General features: G+C 37.9%; 1 protein-coding gene and 1 long non-coding RNA gene across 2 annotated transcripts in view; both read right to left on the bottom strand.

The window, feature by feature from the left end:
• Positions 1–9,356: 9,356 nt before the first annotated feature.
• Positions 9,357–10,265, bottom strand: LOC134498399 (uncharacterized). Its single transcript, XR_010068032.1, has 2 exons — positions 10,235–10,265; positions 9,357–9,892 (listed from the first exon to the last, which is right to left on the bottom strand). It is a non-coding gene; the product is annotated as an uncharacterized LOC134498399 (long non-coding RNA).
• Positions 10,266–11,126: 861 nt separating this feature from the next.
• The window catches only part of GUCY1A2 (guanylate cyclase 1 soluble subunit alpha 2), a 174,883-nt gene continuing 170,370 nt past the window's right edge, over positions 11,127–15,639 (bottom strand). Inside the window, exon 8 of the mRNA XM_063304475.1 lies at positions 11,127–12,196. Coding sequence (XP_063160545.1) covers positions 11,989–12,196 — 208 coding nt within the window. The 3' untranslated portion in view covers positions 11,127–11,988. The remainder of the gene's footprint in view (positions 12,197–15,639) is intronic.

Genomic DNA, 15,639 nt, shown 5'->3' with positions numbered 1-15,639 from the left:
GATTTCCTGACTGCAGTCAGCATCTGCAGTAATCTTTGCACCTAGAAATACAAAGTCTTTCACTGCTTCTACATTTTCTCCCTCTATTTGCCAGTTATCAATCAAGCTGGTTGCCATCATCTTGGTTTTTTTGAGGTTTAGCTGCAAGCCAGCTTTTGCACTTTCTTCTTTCACCTTCATCATAAGGCTCCTCAGTTCCTCTTCGCTTTCAGCCATCAAAGTGGTATCATCTGCATATCTGATATTGTTAATGTTTCTTCCAGCAATTTTAACTCCAGCCTTGGATTCCTCAAGCCCAGCATGTCACATGATGTGTTCTGCGTACAAGTTGAATAGGTAGGGTGAGAGTATACAGCCCTGCCGTACTCCTTTCCCAATCTTAAACCAGTCTGTTGTTCCGTGGTGTGTTCTTACTGTTGCTACTTGGTCGTTATACAGATTCTTCAGGAGGCAGACAAGATGACTTGGTATCCCCATACCACTAAGAACTTGCCACAATTTGTTATGGTCCACACAGTCAAAGGCTTTAGAATAGTCAATCAAACAGAAATAGATGTTTTTCTGAAACTCCCTGGCTTTTTCCATTATCCAGCGGATATTGGCAATTTGGTCCCTAGTTCCTCTGCCTTTTCTAAACCCAGCTTGTACATCTGGCAATTCTCGCTCCATGAATTGTTGAAGTCTACCTTGCAGGATCTTGAGCATTACCTTACTGGCATGTGAAATGAGTGCCACTGTTCGATAGTTTGAACATTCTTTAGTGTTTCCCTTTTTTGGTATGGGGATATAAGTTGATTTTTTCCAATAAGATGGCCATTCTTGTGTTTTCCAAATTTGCTGGCATATAGCATGCATTACCTTGACAGCATCATCTTGCAAGATTTTGAACAGTTCAGCTGAGATGCCGTCGTCTCCTGCTGCCTTGTTATTAGCAATGCTTCTTAAGGCCCATTCAACCTCACTCTTCAGGATGTCTGGCTCTAGCTCACTGACCACACCGTCAAAGCTATCCCCGATATTGTTATCCTTCCTATACAGGTCTTCCGTATATTCTTGCCACCTTTTCTTGATCTCTTCTTCTTCTGTTAGGTCCTTGCCATCTTTGTTTTTGATCATACCCATTTTGGCCTGGAATTTACCTCCAATGTTTCTAATTTTCTGGAAGAGGTCTCTTGTCCTTCCTATTCTATTGTCTTCTTCCACTTCCACGCACTGCTTGTTTAAAAATAATTCCTTATCTCTTCTGGCTAACCTCTGGAATTTTGCATTTAATTGGGCATATCTCCCTCTATCACTGTTGCCTTTGCTTTCCTTCTTTCTTGGGCTACTTCTAGTGTCTCAGCAGACAGCCATTTTGCCTTCTTTGGGATGTATTTTGTTGCCGCCTCCTGAACAATGTTGCGAACTTCTGTCCAGAGTTCTTCCGGGACCCTATCTACTAAGTCCAGTCCCTTAAATCTATTCTTCACCTCCACTGCATATTCCTTAGGAATATTAGTGAGTTCATATCTAGCTGATCTGTGGGTCTTCCCTAATCTCTTTAGTCTGATCCTAAATTGTGCAAGAAGAAGTTTGTGATCTGAACTACAGTCAGCTCCAGGTCTTGTTTTTACCAACTGTATAGATGTCTGCCACCTTTGGCTGCAAAGGATGTAGTCAATCTGATTTCAGTGTTGTCCATCTGGGGAAGTCCACGTATAAAGCCGTCTCTTAGGTTGTTGGAAGAGAGTGTTTGTTATGCAGAGTGAATTGTCTTGGCAAAATTCTATCAGCCTATGTCTTGCTTCGTTTTGTTCTCCCAGGCCATGCTTACCTGTAATTCCAGGTGTCATTTGACTGCCCACCTTAGCATTCCAGTCTCCCGTGATGAAAATAACATCTCTTTTAGGCATGTTGTCCAGTAGGTGCTGCAGATCCTCATAGAACCGCTCTACTTCAGCTTCTTCAGCATCTGTGGTTGGGGCGTATATTTGGATCACTGTGATGTTAGATGGCTTGCCCTGAATTCGAATTGAGATCATTCTATCATTTTTTGGATTGTATCCAAGCACTGCTTTAGTCAATTGACTATTAATTATGAAGGCTACTCCATTTCTTCTGTGGTCCTCTTGTCCACAGTAGTAGATCTGGTGGTCATTTGATGTGAAGTGGCCCATTCCAGTCCATTTCTGGCTTTCTTTTTTTAACATGAAGGGTTCAAAGCTTGAAAATGCTGCAAACCAGATTGATTTGTTAACCTCTGTTTATTCATTGCTTTATTTTATTTTTGTTTCAGTTGTTTCTAAGACATAATGCACTTGCATATAGCATATGGATATTAGTCATACTTTCTTGTATGTTACATGAATGGCTCAAATGTTGCTTTTGTCCCCCCTTGCTTTTCCATTAATGAGATTTAATTGATATTAAATTTATAGTTGAAATTGAAATTATTTAAGATGCAGGGTTTGGGAAGCAGTATAAAATGTATTAGATAAGTAATGGAGTATGTTTTCTTCATGGAAAAAATAATTGCAAGGGACACCAAAATCCATATTTTCTAGGCAAATTTTCTGTATCATTGAATACATGATAGAAAACTTACTAACTGAAAAGGTTAAAGAATGAAAAACTTACTAACTGAAAGGTTAAAGAATGATCAGCAACCTAGAAATGCTGGGAATTGGAAAGATGGGATTCCTTTTACCTGCAACAAATTTAATATAGTAATCTTGATAGCAGCTGGAAAAGATGTTGCCCATGGACCATTCTTGACAGAAGGGAATCAAACTACCACCTAAGCTCCACTGTCCTTTATAAAATCAGAGAAGATGTTAATGAAAATATGAGACAGTAGAAAAATTAAAGATGGAAGCTATGCAGATTTTATTAGTATCCCATGCTTATTTATAAAGTATAGAAACTATACTTGTTTAATGAGCTGTTTTAAGACTTCCAAGGAAGCTAATCTTGTCGTTTGCCTGTTATATATGCAAAGCATCAGTGTGTATCTCTCCTTGAAATGTTTTGGTTGCTATCAGTTCTGAAAAAATATTGTTCCTTAGGAAAGCAGAAGGCCCATTTCAGAAATATCCTAAAAGCTATGATGAGCTAGAGTGGAATATCTGGGGCCTTACCTATATGTACTGTATATGTATACGTATATGTATATGTACTGTATATGAATATGTATATGTATATGTATTCACAGTCTCAGTGTGGAACATTTTGACATGTATTATCTTGGATTTTATAGGTTGTTATTAGGTCTACGCTTGTCTCCATGATTCCAGCGGTAGTCTTTTGAGTAGGCAGCATATACATTTTTATATTAAACAAATAAATATCACAGCAGCAATGTAGTGATACTTTAGGTGAACTTTTTCACATAGAAGTGGAAATGAAATACAGATCAATCCCAATGCAACATGTATAGTAGATGCAGCATGAAAGAAAAACTCAAGAAGTTTTAGAAGGTTCAGTGGCATCAAAGAAAAGCTATGACTTGTTTGTTCAGAAGATGAAAGAACAGAAGTTCGAAGAGACCAGCTGTCAAAAATTAGACATGTCTAAGCCTCCAAAGCAATGGAATGGGATCAATTTAAAGGTCAAAGATGCCCATGAGACTTACACTATATCCCAATGCATGTCTATATAAATTGACAATCCCACTGAGTTTAGTGGTTCTTTCTTAAATAAAAGTAGATGACAGGAGCTTTAGTAATATTTGGTTGCTAAGACCAAATTCAGAAATATGGGTTCTGTACCCATATTTGCAATCAGTGGGACAGGAAAATTAAATAGACTCCTGTGGCACATTAAAGACTAACAAAATTATTTTAACATAAGCTTTCATGGACTAGAGTCCACTTCATCAGATACATGAAGTATTTCCTATGCTGGCGAATACAGATACACAAGATTGTGGAGGTGTATCAAAGGTAACTGTTGGCAGAAACATCCAAGGCAAATGAAATACAATAATACTGACTATGACAATCACATTAAAGCTTAATTATATATAAAACAAGCATTGTGATATTTCACAAAGCAGGGTTGATGATAATGAAAACATACTCACATTGGTAAGCTAAATAATACCTCATGGGGTACAAAGTCATAGAACTTAATTTCTTGATAAATTATAATTCAGCGGCTTCCGCTGATGAATTCATCAGATTGTTCTATGACATACCACCTGTATCAAGATAATGGGGATTCATCTCATTCTCTAGCATGTTATTGAACTGAACCCATTCTATTTATAATCATAACAAGAAAAAACCATAGTATTATGCTTCTATATTGTCTGATAGAAGGAACCTGTCCCATCGTTATGCTGCAGTTTTGAAGATGTTGTTTTACCAAACACTGATCTTATCTTGCATACCATCCATTGCCCCTCAAGGCAAAACCAGTAAGTTTACAATTCAGAGCATAGGTAGCCTGCCACTGAAAATTGCTCCAGCAAGCAAAGTAAGTTCTCAATCTCTCTCATTTGGAGAGTTATCCTTCATTTCTTTACAACTGACAATTTAAATTTCCTTGCTTTCTCTCAATTAGGTTGCAAATGCATTCCCTACTCATATCTTTCAACCTACACAAACTTTCGTACTTAGAAATTACAGGTCTATGATATCTCAAACCTCTCAAGAAGGGATAATTGATCTATTAGGGTTCCCTCCCAGTATTTTGCTCAGCGAAAGACGAAAAGAGAGAAAGAAAGAATCCATACTTGATTTAGTGGAAAGCATCTACACTTTTCTTTCCAAGACATGAAATAATCTGCAATTATGGCAGGCTTAAACACACACTCACACCTAATAATATATGCAGGCTTTCCTTGTGCAGTAACTAAGAGAAATATGCCAGAAAGGAATGTTAGCTGTCATGATATTAAAGCATATAGAAAGAATGTTTGGATGCTCTATCTCTGAACACGTTTCTTGAAAACACCAGTCTGTAGGTTCTTCAGGGGAAGCAATTCTTTTTTCTTTTGAGAGGATTGATTTATTTGCAAATATGGTCATTATCTCCATGGAGATGCTGACAATTGTTTAGATTCTGCAGTGATCTCTGTGATTATGAATTCATTTCTTGCTATAAATTAGCTGTTTGAAATGACTTCTAAATGGTGGTTCAACATTTTAACTCAAGACCATCGTATTTTCCTTCTGGACACTATTATCAAATAAATTAGTATTCCTAGTCTTCTCACTTGTCTGGAAACAATGGGAATAATTTACCAAGCAATGTTGCCATGCAACATCTTCTCATTTTACCTGGGATTGAGCAAAAGACCCAGGCAAATGCTTGCATGGTGAAGGTTGTAGAGCATTAATGCTTTCCCTAACTGTAACTGGGATTTTGCTGCTACTGCACCAATGATTTCCATAATCATAATGGGATTTGATATTGGGATACTGTGCATGTGTGTGTTTGTGTGTTAGTGTTAGGAGGACAAAAGTTAGATTCTGAGAAACATATTCAAAATTAAAACCTAAATGACATAATATACCTGATAATTTGTTTCCATGACAACTCTGATTCAACTGTTGTACAAGATGCCCACATAAATGGGGGAGGGGGAGTCTCCATATCACTAGCATGTGCATGTGTGTGTGTGTGTGTGTGTATGTACACTGTATAGAAAGAGAGAGAGATTCTGCTTGAACATACCTACTGAAGGAGAGTCTACCACCTCTCTCTGGATAATTGCTTCCACTGTCAAATTTCTCTTACTGCTAGATTCTCCCCCTCCCCGACATTTAACAGGAATCTGCATTCCTGTATTTGAATCTATTCCACTGTGTCCTGCATCCCAGAATGAGAGTGAACAGGTCTTGACCTTCTTCTGTGTGACATCCTTTCAGATATTTGAAGAATGCTGTTGTATCCAGAGTTGTCTTTTCTCAAGGCTAAGCATATCAGGCTCCTTCCATCTTGCTTCATAGGACTTCGTTTTCATTCTTTTGCCGTTTTCTGGACCTTTTTCTAAATCCTTAAAATGGGATGCCCAGAACCAGATGCAATACTTCAGTTAGTCTCTGACTGAAGCAAAATAAAGTGGAATGATTACTTCTTATGATTTGGATATTATATTTTAGTTGATGCAGCCTAAACTTGCATTTCCCTAATTTGCAGCCACATCACCACTCTGCTGGCTCACATTCAGTTTGTAATCAATTACTGTTCCAAACCCACTTTTTACGAGTACCATTACCAAACTAGGAATCTCCATTGTATACTTGTGTATTTGATTTTTGTTTGTGAAACATTTACTGATAGGCTGTCTTTGAGTATTTATTTTCAAGTCAGGTATGTTTGGATGGATGGATGAATTACAGTACTGCTGCTGTATTCAAAATTTTGTTATACCACCCATCCCAGCCTTAATTAGCTTGCTAATCAGAATGTCAGGGTATACTCTGTCAAATGCTTGGCTGAAATTGTGATATGTTATGTTTATAGCATTCCCACAATCTACTAAGAAACTATTCTGATCAGAAAATGAAGTAATGTTAGTTTGGCAAATTTGTTCTTATTTATTTATTTAATTTATATGGCTGCCCACCTCAAACACATGATTCTGGCCAGCTAACAATTAAAAACAGTATAACAAAATTATACTGTTGACAAATCCATGCTGACTTCTGGTAATTACTGCAATTTTTTATTTTTATTTATTTATTTTCTATCCCACCTTATTTTTATAAATAACTCAGGGTGGGGAACATACCTATTACACCTTCCTCCACCTATTTTCCCCACAACAACAACCCTGTGAGGTGAGTTGGGCTGAGAGAGAGTGATTGGCCCAAGGTCACCCAGCTGGCTTTCATGCATAAGGCAGGACTAGAACCCACAGTCTCCTGATTTCTAGCCCAGCACCTTAACCACTAGACCAAACTGGCTCTAGAGCTTACAACTGATCTCCTTTTGATCTGTTCTACAATCTTTCTGTGAGCCAATTTGGTGTAGCAGTTAAGGCATCAGGCTAGAAACCAGGAGACTGTGAGTTCTAGTTCTGCCTTAGGCATGAAAGCCAGTTGGGTGACCTTGGGCCAGTCACTCTCACTCAGCCATAGGAAGAAGGCACTACTATGCCACTTCTGAAATCATGCCATGAAAACAGCAGGAACTTGCCAGGCAGTCATTAGGAGTCAACACTGACTCGAAGACACCCTAAAACAAAACAAAACAAATCCCCCCATGTACTGCTGTTAAACTTATCTGTAGTTTGTAGTTATCTTCCTGCCCGCCCTTCCCCACCTTTTAAAAATAGGAACAACATTTCCTATTCTCCAATCATCTGGCACTTCATCAGATCTGCAGGATTTCTCAAAGATAACACATAAGGGTTCAGAGAGACAATCAGCAAGCTCCTTTATTATCCTTGGATACAATTCATCTGGTCCTGGAGATTTAAACTCATTCAAAGTAAAGAGGTATTTCCTGCCCCTGCTTCTATCAATCTCAAGCTTCAATCCTGACCCTTCACAATTTCCTAATGGAATGTATATTATTTTTTGTTGGAGAAGACTATACCAAAGTGTCGAGTGCCTTGGCCTTTTCTTTATTGCCTGTTGGCATTTTGCCCTCCTTTCTTTTTCATTTTATTATCATAGCTCATTCTTAATCCCCCCCACCCCAAACTAGCTCTACAGTTCTGGGCTACTTGTCTGTACTCTTTCTTTGAGAAAGCGGTCTTTCCATGTCCCATATATCACCTTGTTTGTCTTCACTAAGCAATTTGTGCAACCACATGGCTTATTCAACTGTCCTCTATTATTTTTTTTTCTCCTCACTGAAATGGTTTGCAATTATCTTCAGGAACCCTCAGCTGTCATGAGCTTTTTTTCCCATTAACTTCTCTTATCACAGATCCCTACTTATCACTGCTGATAAGTGGGGGGAGTCCAAAAGTTCATTAACATCTGCTTTTTTGTGGCGGGGGGAGTCCAAAATATGTTTGATCATGCTGTGTTGCTTTTCCCTAAAATCAAGGATGCCGGTACTACATTGTCATTTTACCATATGTTCCTGCAACTTCCACTTCCCCAACTATGTCTTCTCTATTGATTAATATCAAGTCCAAGGACAGATGATCCTCTTGTAAACTTTCTTCATCCTCTTGTCAACAAGACAAGTCAGAATTCTCCCAAGAAGACTGTGCTTGATACAGTTTGTTGCCCAGCAGACTCAGGGTTATTAAAGTCTCCCATTATGACTTTATGACCTTTTGAAAGATTTGCAGTTTCCTTTTATAAGGCATCACCTATATCTTTTCTTTGGTTAGGTGGGTGATTGTAGACATCAACAGCAGTATTGCTTTTATTTGTTCTACCACTTATTTTAATCCAGGTGGTCTCTACAGCTTTGCCAAATTTATTCATCTGGATTGTTCACTTAACTTTTCCCAAACATTTCCATTTAGCACTACCAGCACAATATGTTTTAAGAGTTTCACTGATTGCTTGAAATCTTGATCATCATGCTAGAAGGATCCAAATTGCTGGAAAAAATGGACTAGTACAGTACCTTTTGGACTAATCAAAGCACAGTGTTATCTGGACCATTGTGCTTTAGGGTATTTTGAAAAAAGCTGTGAATTTTTGAGAACCATCTTCTTTTCCTACTTGGAAACCTGTGTGCTCTTTTTTTGAAACTAGAGAGAATCAACCTTTACAGTGAAGGGCACCCAGCATCTGTCTTCTTCTTAAATCCCTGTTTGGCTTTTAACATCAGAACTGCTGTACAAATATGAACTTGAGTGTTCATATGTAAGTCACAGACAGGTTCAGTTTCAAATTACCATTCAGTTGTAGGTACCACTGCAGAAGTGATTTGCCAGCCATCTCCTAACTGTTAAGAAAGCTCCAGGGACAACATTCAGAGAAATATAATATGCTCCCATGCTTCACCTTCAGACATCAAGAATCACACAAATATAAATCATCAAGGTTCTACAGAAACTGTGTTGAATTATGCCACACAAGGTGGCTAAAAATCCTGCAGCAACTTTAAGGACTAACCAGATTTATTGTGGCACTGACGTTTGTGGACTAGAGACCACTTTGTTGGGTGAAGTAGTATAATCTTCTGGGAGACATGTGTGTGCATTGACAGAGGGGAAAAAAGCGTACATACTATGTCAAAAGAACATGAAATGCAAATCTACGCAGAGCCCAAACAAAAAGTACTGTTTTATCTTGAATATCTTTGAATGCAACACAAAATTATTCTAAAACTTATACTATCCCTTACAAATTCTCTCTTCTCATTCATTTCTGTCAATATTTACTAAGTATACCCTATGTATTCACATTCATCAGAGGAAATACTGCATGCATCTGATAAAACAGGCTTAGTGGATAAAAACTAATGCCACAAGAAATGTATTAGCCTTGTCACTCCATAAAGCTTTGATTCTTTACCATACTTGAGATCTGAATGGCTATATAATTTAACTGTTAGCCATATATTGCTTGATATACTTTCAAGCATAGTGGTTTGGCTTGAGTGAACAATATGACAAGTGGTTGATACAGATATAGAAGAATATAAAATTCTACAGCATACTTAGCTACATGATGTAGGATACAAATATTAGAAATTTTAAAATGAAAATAACTCTCTGAAATATTCTGCATGAAAAATGGATATGAAGTGATCTAAATATCCAAATGAAGTTTTATTATTTATCAAACTATAGTACTCAAATGGTTTCAGGGATGTCTGCAGCAATAGTTACTGACCTCAAAATGGTGGGTGCAGCTGGGCAGACCCACTCCTTTTTAATGTGTTTTATATGTATTGCATGGAATTAAAAAGGGCAGGGTTTTAATTGCCTGGTTGCACCTACCATTTTGAAGTAGTGACCATCACTGTGGACACTCCTGAATGATTTACTCTGAAGTAGTCATATCAAAGGGACACAGTAGCGCTGCGGGTTAAACCGCTGAGCTGCTGAGCTTGCCGATCGGAAGGTCAGCGGTTCAAATCCGCCTGACGGGGTGAGCTCCTGTTGCTAGTCCCAGCTCCTGCCAACCTAGCAGTTCGAAAACATGCAAATGTGAGTAGATTAATAGGTACCACTTCGGCGGGCAGGTAACGGCATTCCTTGTAGTCCTGCTGGCCACATGACCACGGAAGTGTCTACGGACAAATGCCGGCTCTTTGGCTTTGAAACGGAGATGAGCACCGCCCCCTAGAGTTGGACATGACTGGACTTAATGTCAAGGGAAACCTTTACCTTTACTAGTCATATCAAGATATCAGAATTCAGAGTATTAGCAGTCTAAGTGCAAATATGCAAAATTATTTAATCTTGATTATTCTCTAACAGCCACAATCATGGTGGTGAAAGTATAATAAAAGAGACATGGAATCAAGCTTTCTAAGGTGCTGAACATCATTCACATTTTTTACAACTGCCATCAGGATTTTGAAGTTCCATAGACTGAATTTTATTTTTATAGGATATTTCTAAAATATTATATTTCATTATGATTAAGCATGAAAGTAATGGTAGATGTATTATCCCCCCCCCATCCCAAACTCTCTCTAAATCCAACAATATTCACAGATGGAGGTTCTAATCCATGCTAGTAACTGGGATAGGGAAACAGTAGATTAAGTGAGGCATACTATAAAGCATATGACATACCATGACAGCGTGGGAGAAGTTCAGGGGATAAAGTACTAATAAGGTTGAACCACAGATTTTGGGGTGTATTTCATTACCTACTAATGGAAGAAACAGTGTTAATTAGAGTTAGGTTTAAAGTCACAAGCATATTTGGGAACCATTCTGATCTGGTTGATTAATAGGTTAAATGGTTAAAACTCTACCAAGGGTAACTGAAGATTCAGTTTTGGGACACGCTACTTCCAGTTACCAAACTTGATCAGCACGGCTTTTCTTATACTACCCTGATATTGGACATATATTATTAGCATGAGTAATGTGAACATGGGTCTGGATGGATAAGACATATGGCAGAAAATGAAAATCATTAAAATATCATTCTGCAACAAAATCGTATTATCATCATCACCATCATCCAACCTGGGTACATATTAACTATAAACAAGCTTGCCGGCTTTGTATTTGTTATAGAATATTGCCCTAAAAGTGGAATGTAGTTTTAAAAAAGGGTAAAATCCTTAATATATTATATCCCAAATTAAAATTTATCCTGCTAAAAAGGTTATAAATAATCTTTACAGTCTTTGTACGAAGTGTTTAAAGAACAGAAGCATTCTTACCCTCAGCAGTAACTCCCTCAAATGTAGGCATATATCATAATCTGAGCATCTCTGGTTGACCTTTGGAGTGTAATCCACTAACTACCACTGTTCATGACTATTGCATAAATTGTTTAGGCGAACATGACTAAAAGAATCAGGAGTACCTGGATTCTACTAACATAAAAAGAGGATGTTCAGAACAGTGGCAAGGATTCTACACTTGCATAAAACAATGGCCCATTTCAGAAGAAAGCAATATAATCCACAAAGTACTCTATTTTAATGGATGTTTTAATGGATGTTAAGAGGGGCAACCTGGGCCCCTCTTAAGATTATTATGACACAATTTCATCATCCCTGGCCATGCTGGTTGATAGGAGTTAGCATCCAATGATAATTAGGCAGCTACAAGCTACCTCTGATTTAGTGGAATACCTCCCCATCAACAACTAAACAAACCCAAATAAACCCGCACCATTCTGACATTTATGACCAGCAGAATCTCTGGCAACAGAGAAATATTTTGTTTAATTTGATTTTTATATAAAAAAAATCCCTGCTCCCTTGTTTGCCACTTTCCAGTTTGTTTACTGACAGCAGTCACCCACCTTTAAAAAGAATTATTGCCTGACATTTCACAGAGCTTTTACTGCTTTCTTGGAACAATGCGGTGAAAAAGAAAGAATCTCCTCCCTCCTGTCATGACCCAGTTCTGGGCTTGTGCTTTTTTGATGAGTCTTTGATCTGCAACAGGCCTCATAGGCTCGTTTCCCGAAGGAACATGGTGCCAATATTGTAGGATATCTTTCTCACTCTGGCAGATGTGACAGAGGATTTTGGCTGCTTCTGACCAGTTCTGACCTCCAGGAAATAACAAATCCCAGGAATTTCCTTTGGAAAATTTTCTGGAAGCTCTTCACGGGACCGAGGAATGAAGATAAAATTTTCTTCCTTTTTCAGAAGCCTGAAGATAAGTGAAAAGACAAGAATGGGACAACTTTGAATAATAGTTATCAAATGGCAGTGCACACCATCCTTAGGTTGTTTATGAAGACAGATAAGATTGGAGATTCAGCCATGACATGCTGCTGGTCAGCCAAACAATAGTAATTGATATTGACTGGTCAGGTAAACCATTGTCTTTTGTCTTAAATAAATATAGTCACTGAGCCAAACAGATCAATCTGAAGCCACAGTTCTGTGGCCCTTACACAGGTGGAAAGAAGCTCTACTGGTAAATGTTACTTTCATGGAATACTCAGCAGGCAAAAACAAAAAAAAAAAAGGAATTTCCAGGAATAGCTTTGCATCTGCCACTCATGTGAAAAGCCCAATACTTGTGTCCCTTAGCTACAGCCACTTGAAGATATGGGTAAGAGATTTAAAAAATTATGATATACATATCATAATTCGCTGGGCTAAAATAATCCAATAAAGCCTTCCCCCAATCTCTTGCACTGTTTGGACAATCACTAAGGAAAACCAGTCACTCTGGATCATTTTTATTACTATTTTCATCAACACATCCATCATTATGACAAGTTGGTGCATTTGAAGGAAAAGGGAGTCCCTGGGGACAGCATTTTGCCTTCTAAATAACATTGCATAACCTGAGAAAAAATGAAAAGGACGGCTCTGGGTGAGTTCCTTCTACCAAAAGCCTTCAGTGATTCTCATCTGGAGAAATGAGCTTGCTATTTGTATAGCCACATAGCTCCAGCTTGGGATTGCTTTTTTGGAAACACGAAAGATGGAATAAATGCTGCCCACTGTTATGTATGTACATGCACCACATATACGTATAACCCAATCGAACGCCTAACATTATGTTGGGTGGGTTTTGCAAAGATGGGACAGAGTTTCCAAAACTGAGATAAGTTATACACTGAATCTCTGTGCACAATGCACAGACTTATTATTTGTTTATGGATGATCTTCTGCCAATTTTGATATCAGGGATAGAATATAGGCTTTGCCTCCACCCAAAGAATAAATTATTACTTCTCTTCCCCCACCACTAACTTATCTGAAGACACTTTCAAACTGGGATGAAAGCTAGATTCTGACCAAAGCCACAGAGAATCCAATCTCAACATGCTTAAGTGTGTCAGTCTGGCCTCCTGCCAGAGATCATTGCTTTCTTGGAACAACATCAGTTTGTGGTCAGGAAATGTATTTTTAATACTCTGAATATTGTCAGAGTGCCAGCTACCTCAATAGAAATAAAAGACAGATCAAACATGCTATTGCTTGGAGAAATATACCACAATATTCCCTTATTCTCACAGCAGAACATCCAATTTGGTATTACTGAAGATAAATGTGGGTTGTAATAAATAAAGTATGACGTGTTAAAAGAAAACAACAAATTTACTAACCAAAGTTGACACCATCAGATTCTTCATTCAAGGTTTCATACAAATGATAGACAGACAGACAGACACCATTTTATCTTGAGTCTAGATACACAGGAGGGTAAAACTCTTTTGAATGAATTTTCTGAAGAAATACCCCATGGAAAAATGATATGAAAAAGAATAAGTAGTTTTTGTTATGTAAACCAGATCATTAATAACTTCTCAAAGGTTAAGTTCTGTAGATATTTTGATTAAGCAGTGTTCCTCTAGAAAAACCTCACACATGGTAACCCACCATGCCAAACGTACACTATTAGTGCTAGCTGTTATAACTGTCCTTTCTTTGTGCTATGTGTTATATTGGCCTTTGAATTTACAACAGTTTTCATTTTCCTCCCATAGAAGTTAATAAATGTTCAGACCTTACTATTTGTTATTGTACACTGACCAGCTAATCATCATTAGATTTTCAATTCCTGCTCAGGCAGTCACCCTCAGAAGGAGACATCCCTTGCCATTTTTGTCTGCTATATTCTTTTTGTATTGGTTGCAATGCTATGTTGGCTGCCCAGGGTTGCAATCTGTGAGTTTGAGTGGCCATATAAATTGATTGATTACATACCTACATACCTACATATTTTGAATTGGTTCCTCAGAGGTCTGGCCTTCCATTGTCTTTTCACATCTTTCATTCTATTGATCTTCTACTTCAATTATTCTAGTTCAAACTTCCATTTGTTCTTCTTTTACAACTTAGTAGTATTTGAATTTTTCAGGATGCTACCTTTTGGCTGTTCAAACAATGTTCTCAATAATGTTGAAAATTGATTTAAGGCTTTATGTAAATTGGTGGAGGATTGCCAGCACCTGAATTTAAAGGCTGATGTTTGGTTTAGTGGATTTAAATTTGTGCAAAATTACAATCTGTATGGCAGAGGGAAATTTAAAATCATACTTGCATTTTCATTTAGTAAAAATGCAGAAGGAAGCTCAAAACAATTTTAAAACAGTAAACATATAATACAAAATTTATTATTTTTATTTGCTTGGCTGCAATGGCAATAAGCACATCATTCAAATGTATCTGTCACTGGGTATATCTATAAAGCTCCCAACTGAAAGGAAAAAGTAGAAGTTGGTTTTTCTCTTTTAGCTACCAAAGAACGTATCTGTGAGGGCTAGGAAGCTCTGCTGAATGATATGGCCAGTTGCCCAAATGGCTATGAAAGAGGTTGCAGGAAACTGGTGGGGGGACACCTTCGGGGGAATGGAGCATTCTACAACTTTGTCCTTCTTCCTCATCTCTTTTTCTCCATGTGTTACAAATCTGGACATCATTTGGAAAAGCTCTGGAGTCTAGCAAAGAGAGAGGAGAGTTGAAGAATCTGTTTCCGCTCACCTTCCTCTGCTGGCAGATACCTGGATTCATGCTATCTGATTTTTAAATTCAATTGTTATGTCGTGTTTTTTCCCCCTTTCTTGCACTAAATCAAACTTGGGCAGAAAAAAATGCACTTTGAGTTTTGAAGCCAAAACACTTTTAGGGCCCTCCTTATAAACAAAACAGAATGGGAGACAACTCAGCAAATATGTAGCTATTTATCTAAATCTTCTTCTCTTTCCTGAGGGTCATATGAGAAAAACTTATAGCTTGATTTAATGTTCAGATGAATTTCTTTATGTGTAGGCCAGGAAGAGGCAATGTTTTTAGGTCAATGGTCAGATATAGAATTTTGAGAGCATCCTCTGCAACAAACGGCAGATGCTCCTCCATGCCACTCGTGCTAGTATATTCAGATGCTCTGCAACACCCAAGGTTACTTTTTATAGGATTTTGTGGTGGTGGTGGTGGTGGTGGTAGTGGTAAGATTATGCAAACTTCTGATCAAATCACTATTTTTATTTTCTAACAATGCCTATGGGCCTATAAGAATTCTTGTAAATAAATACGGTGTTAGAGATTGTGAGTATGTCTGTGTTGCAGACTGCAGCTTCCCAATTCAGTGTGTGTGTGTATGTGTGTGTGAAAGAGACAGAGAGAGAGAGAGAT

The sequence above is a fragment of the Candoia aspera genome, chromosome 5, assembly GCF_035149785.1.
Source record: "Candoia aspera isolate rCanAsp1 chromosome 5, rCanAsp1.hap2, whole genome shotgun sequence".
NCBI classification, from domain to species: Eukaryota; Metazoa; Chordata; class Lepidosauria; order Squamata; family Boidae; genus Candoia; species Candoia aspera.
This window is presented reverse-complemented; position numbering and strand designations above follow the sequence as displayed.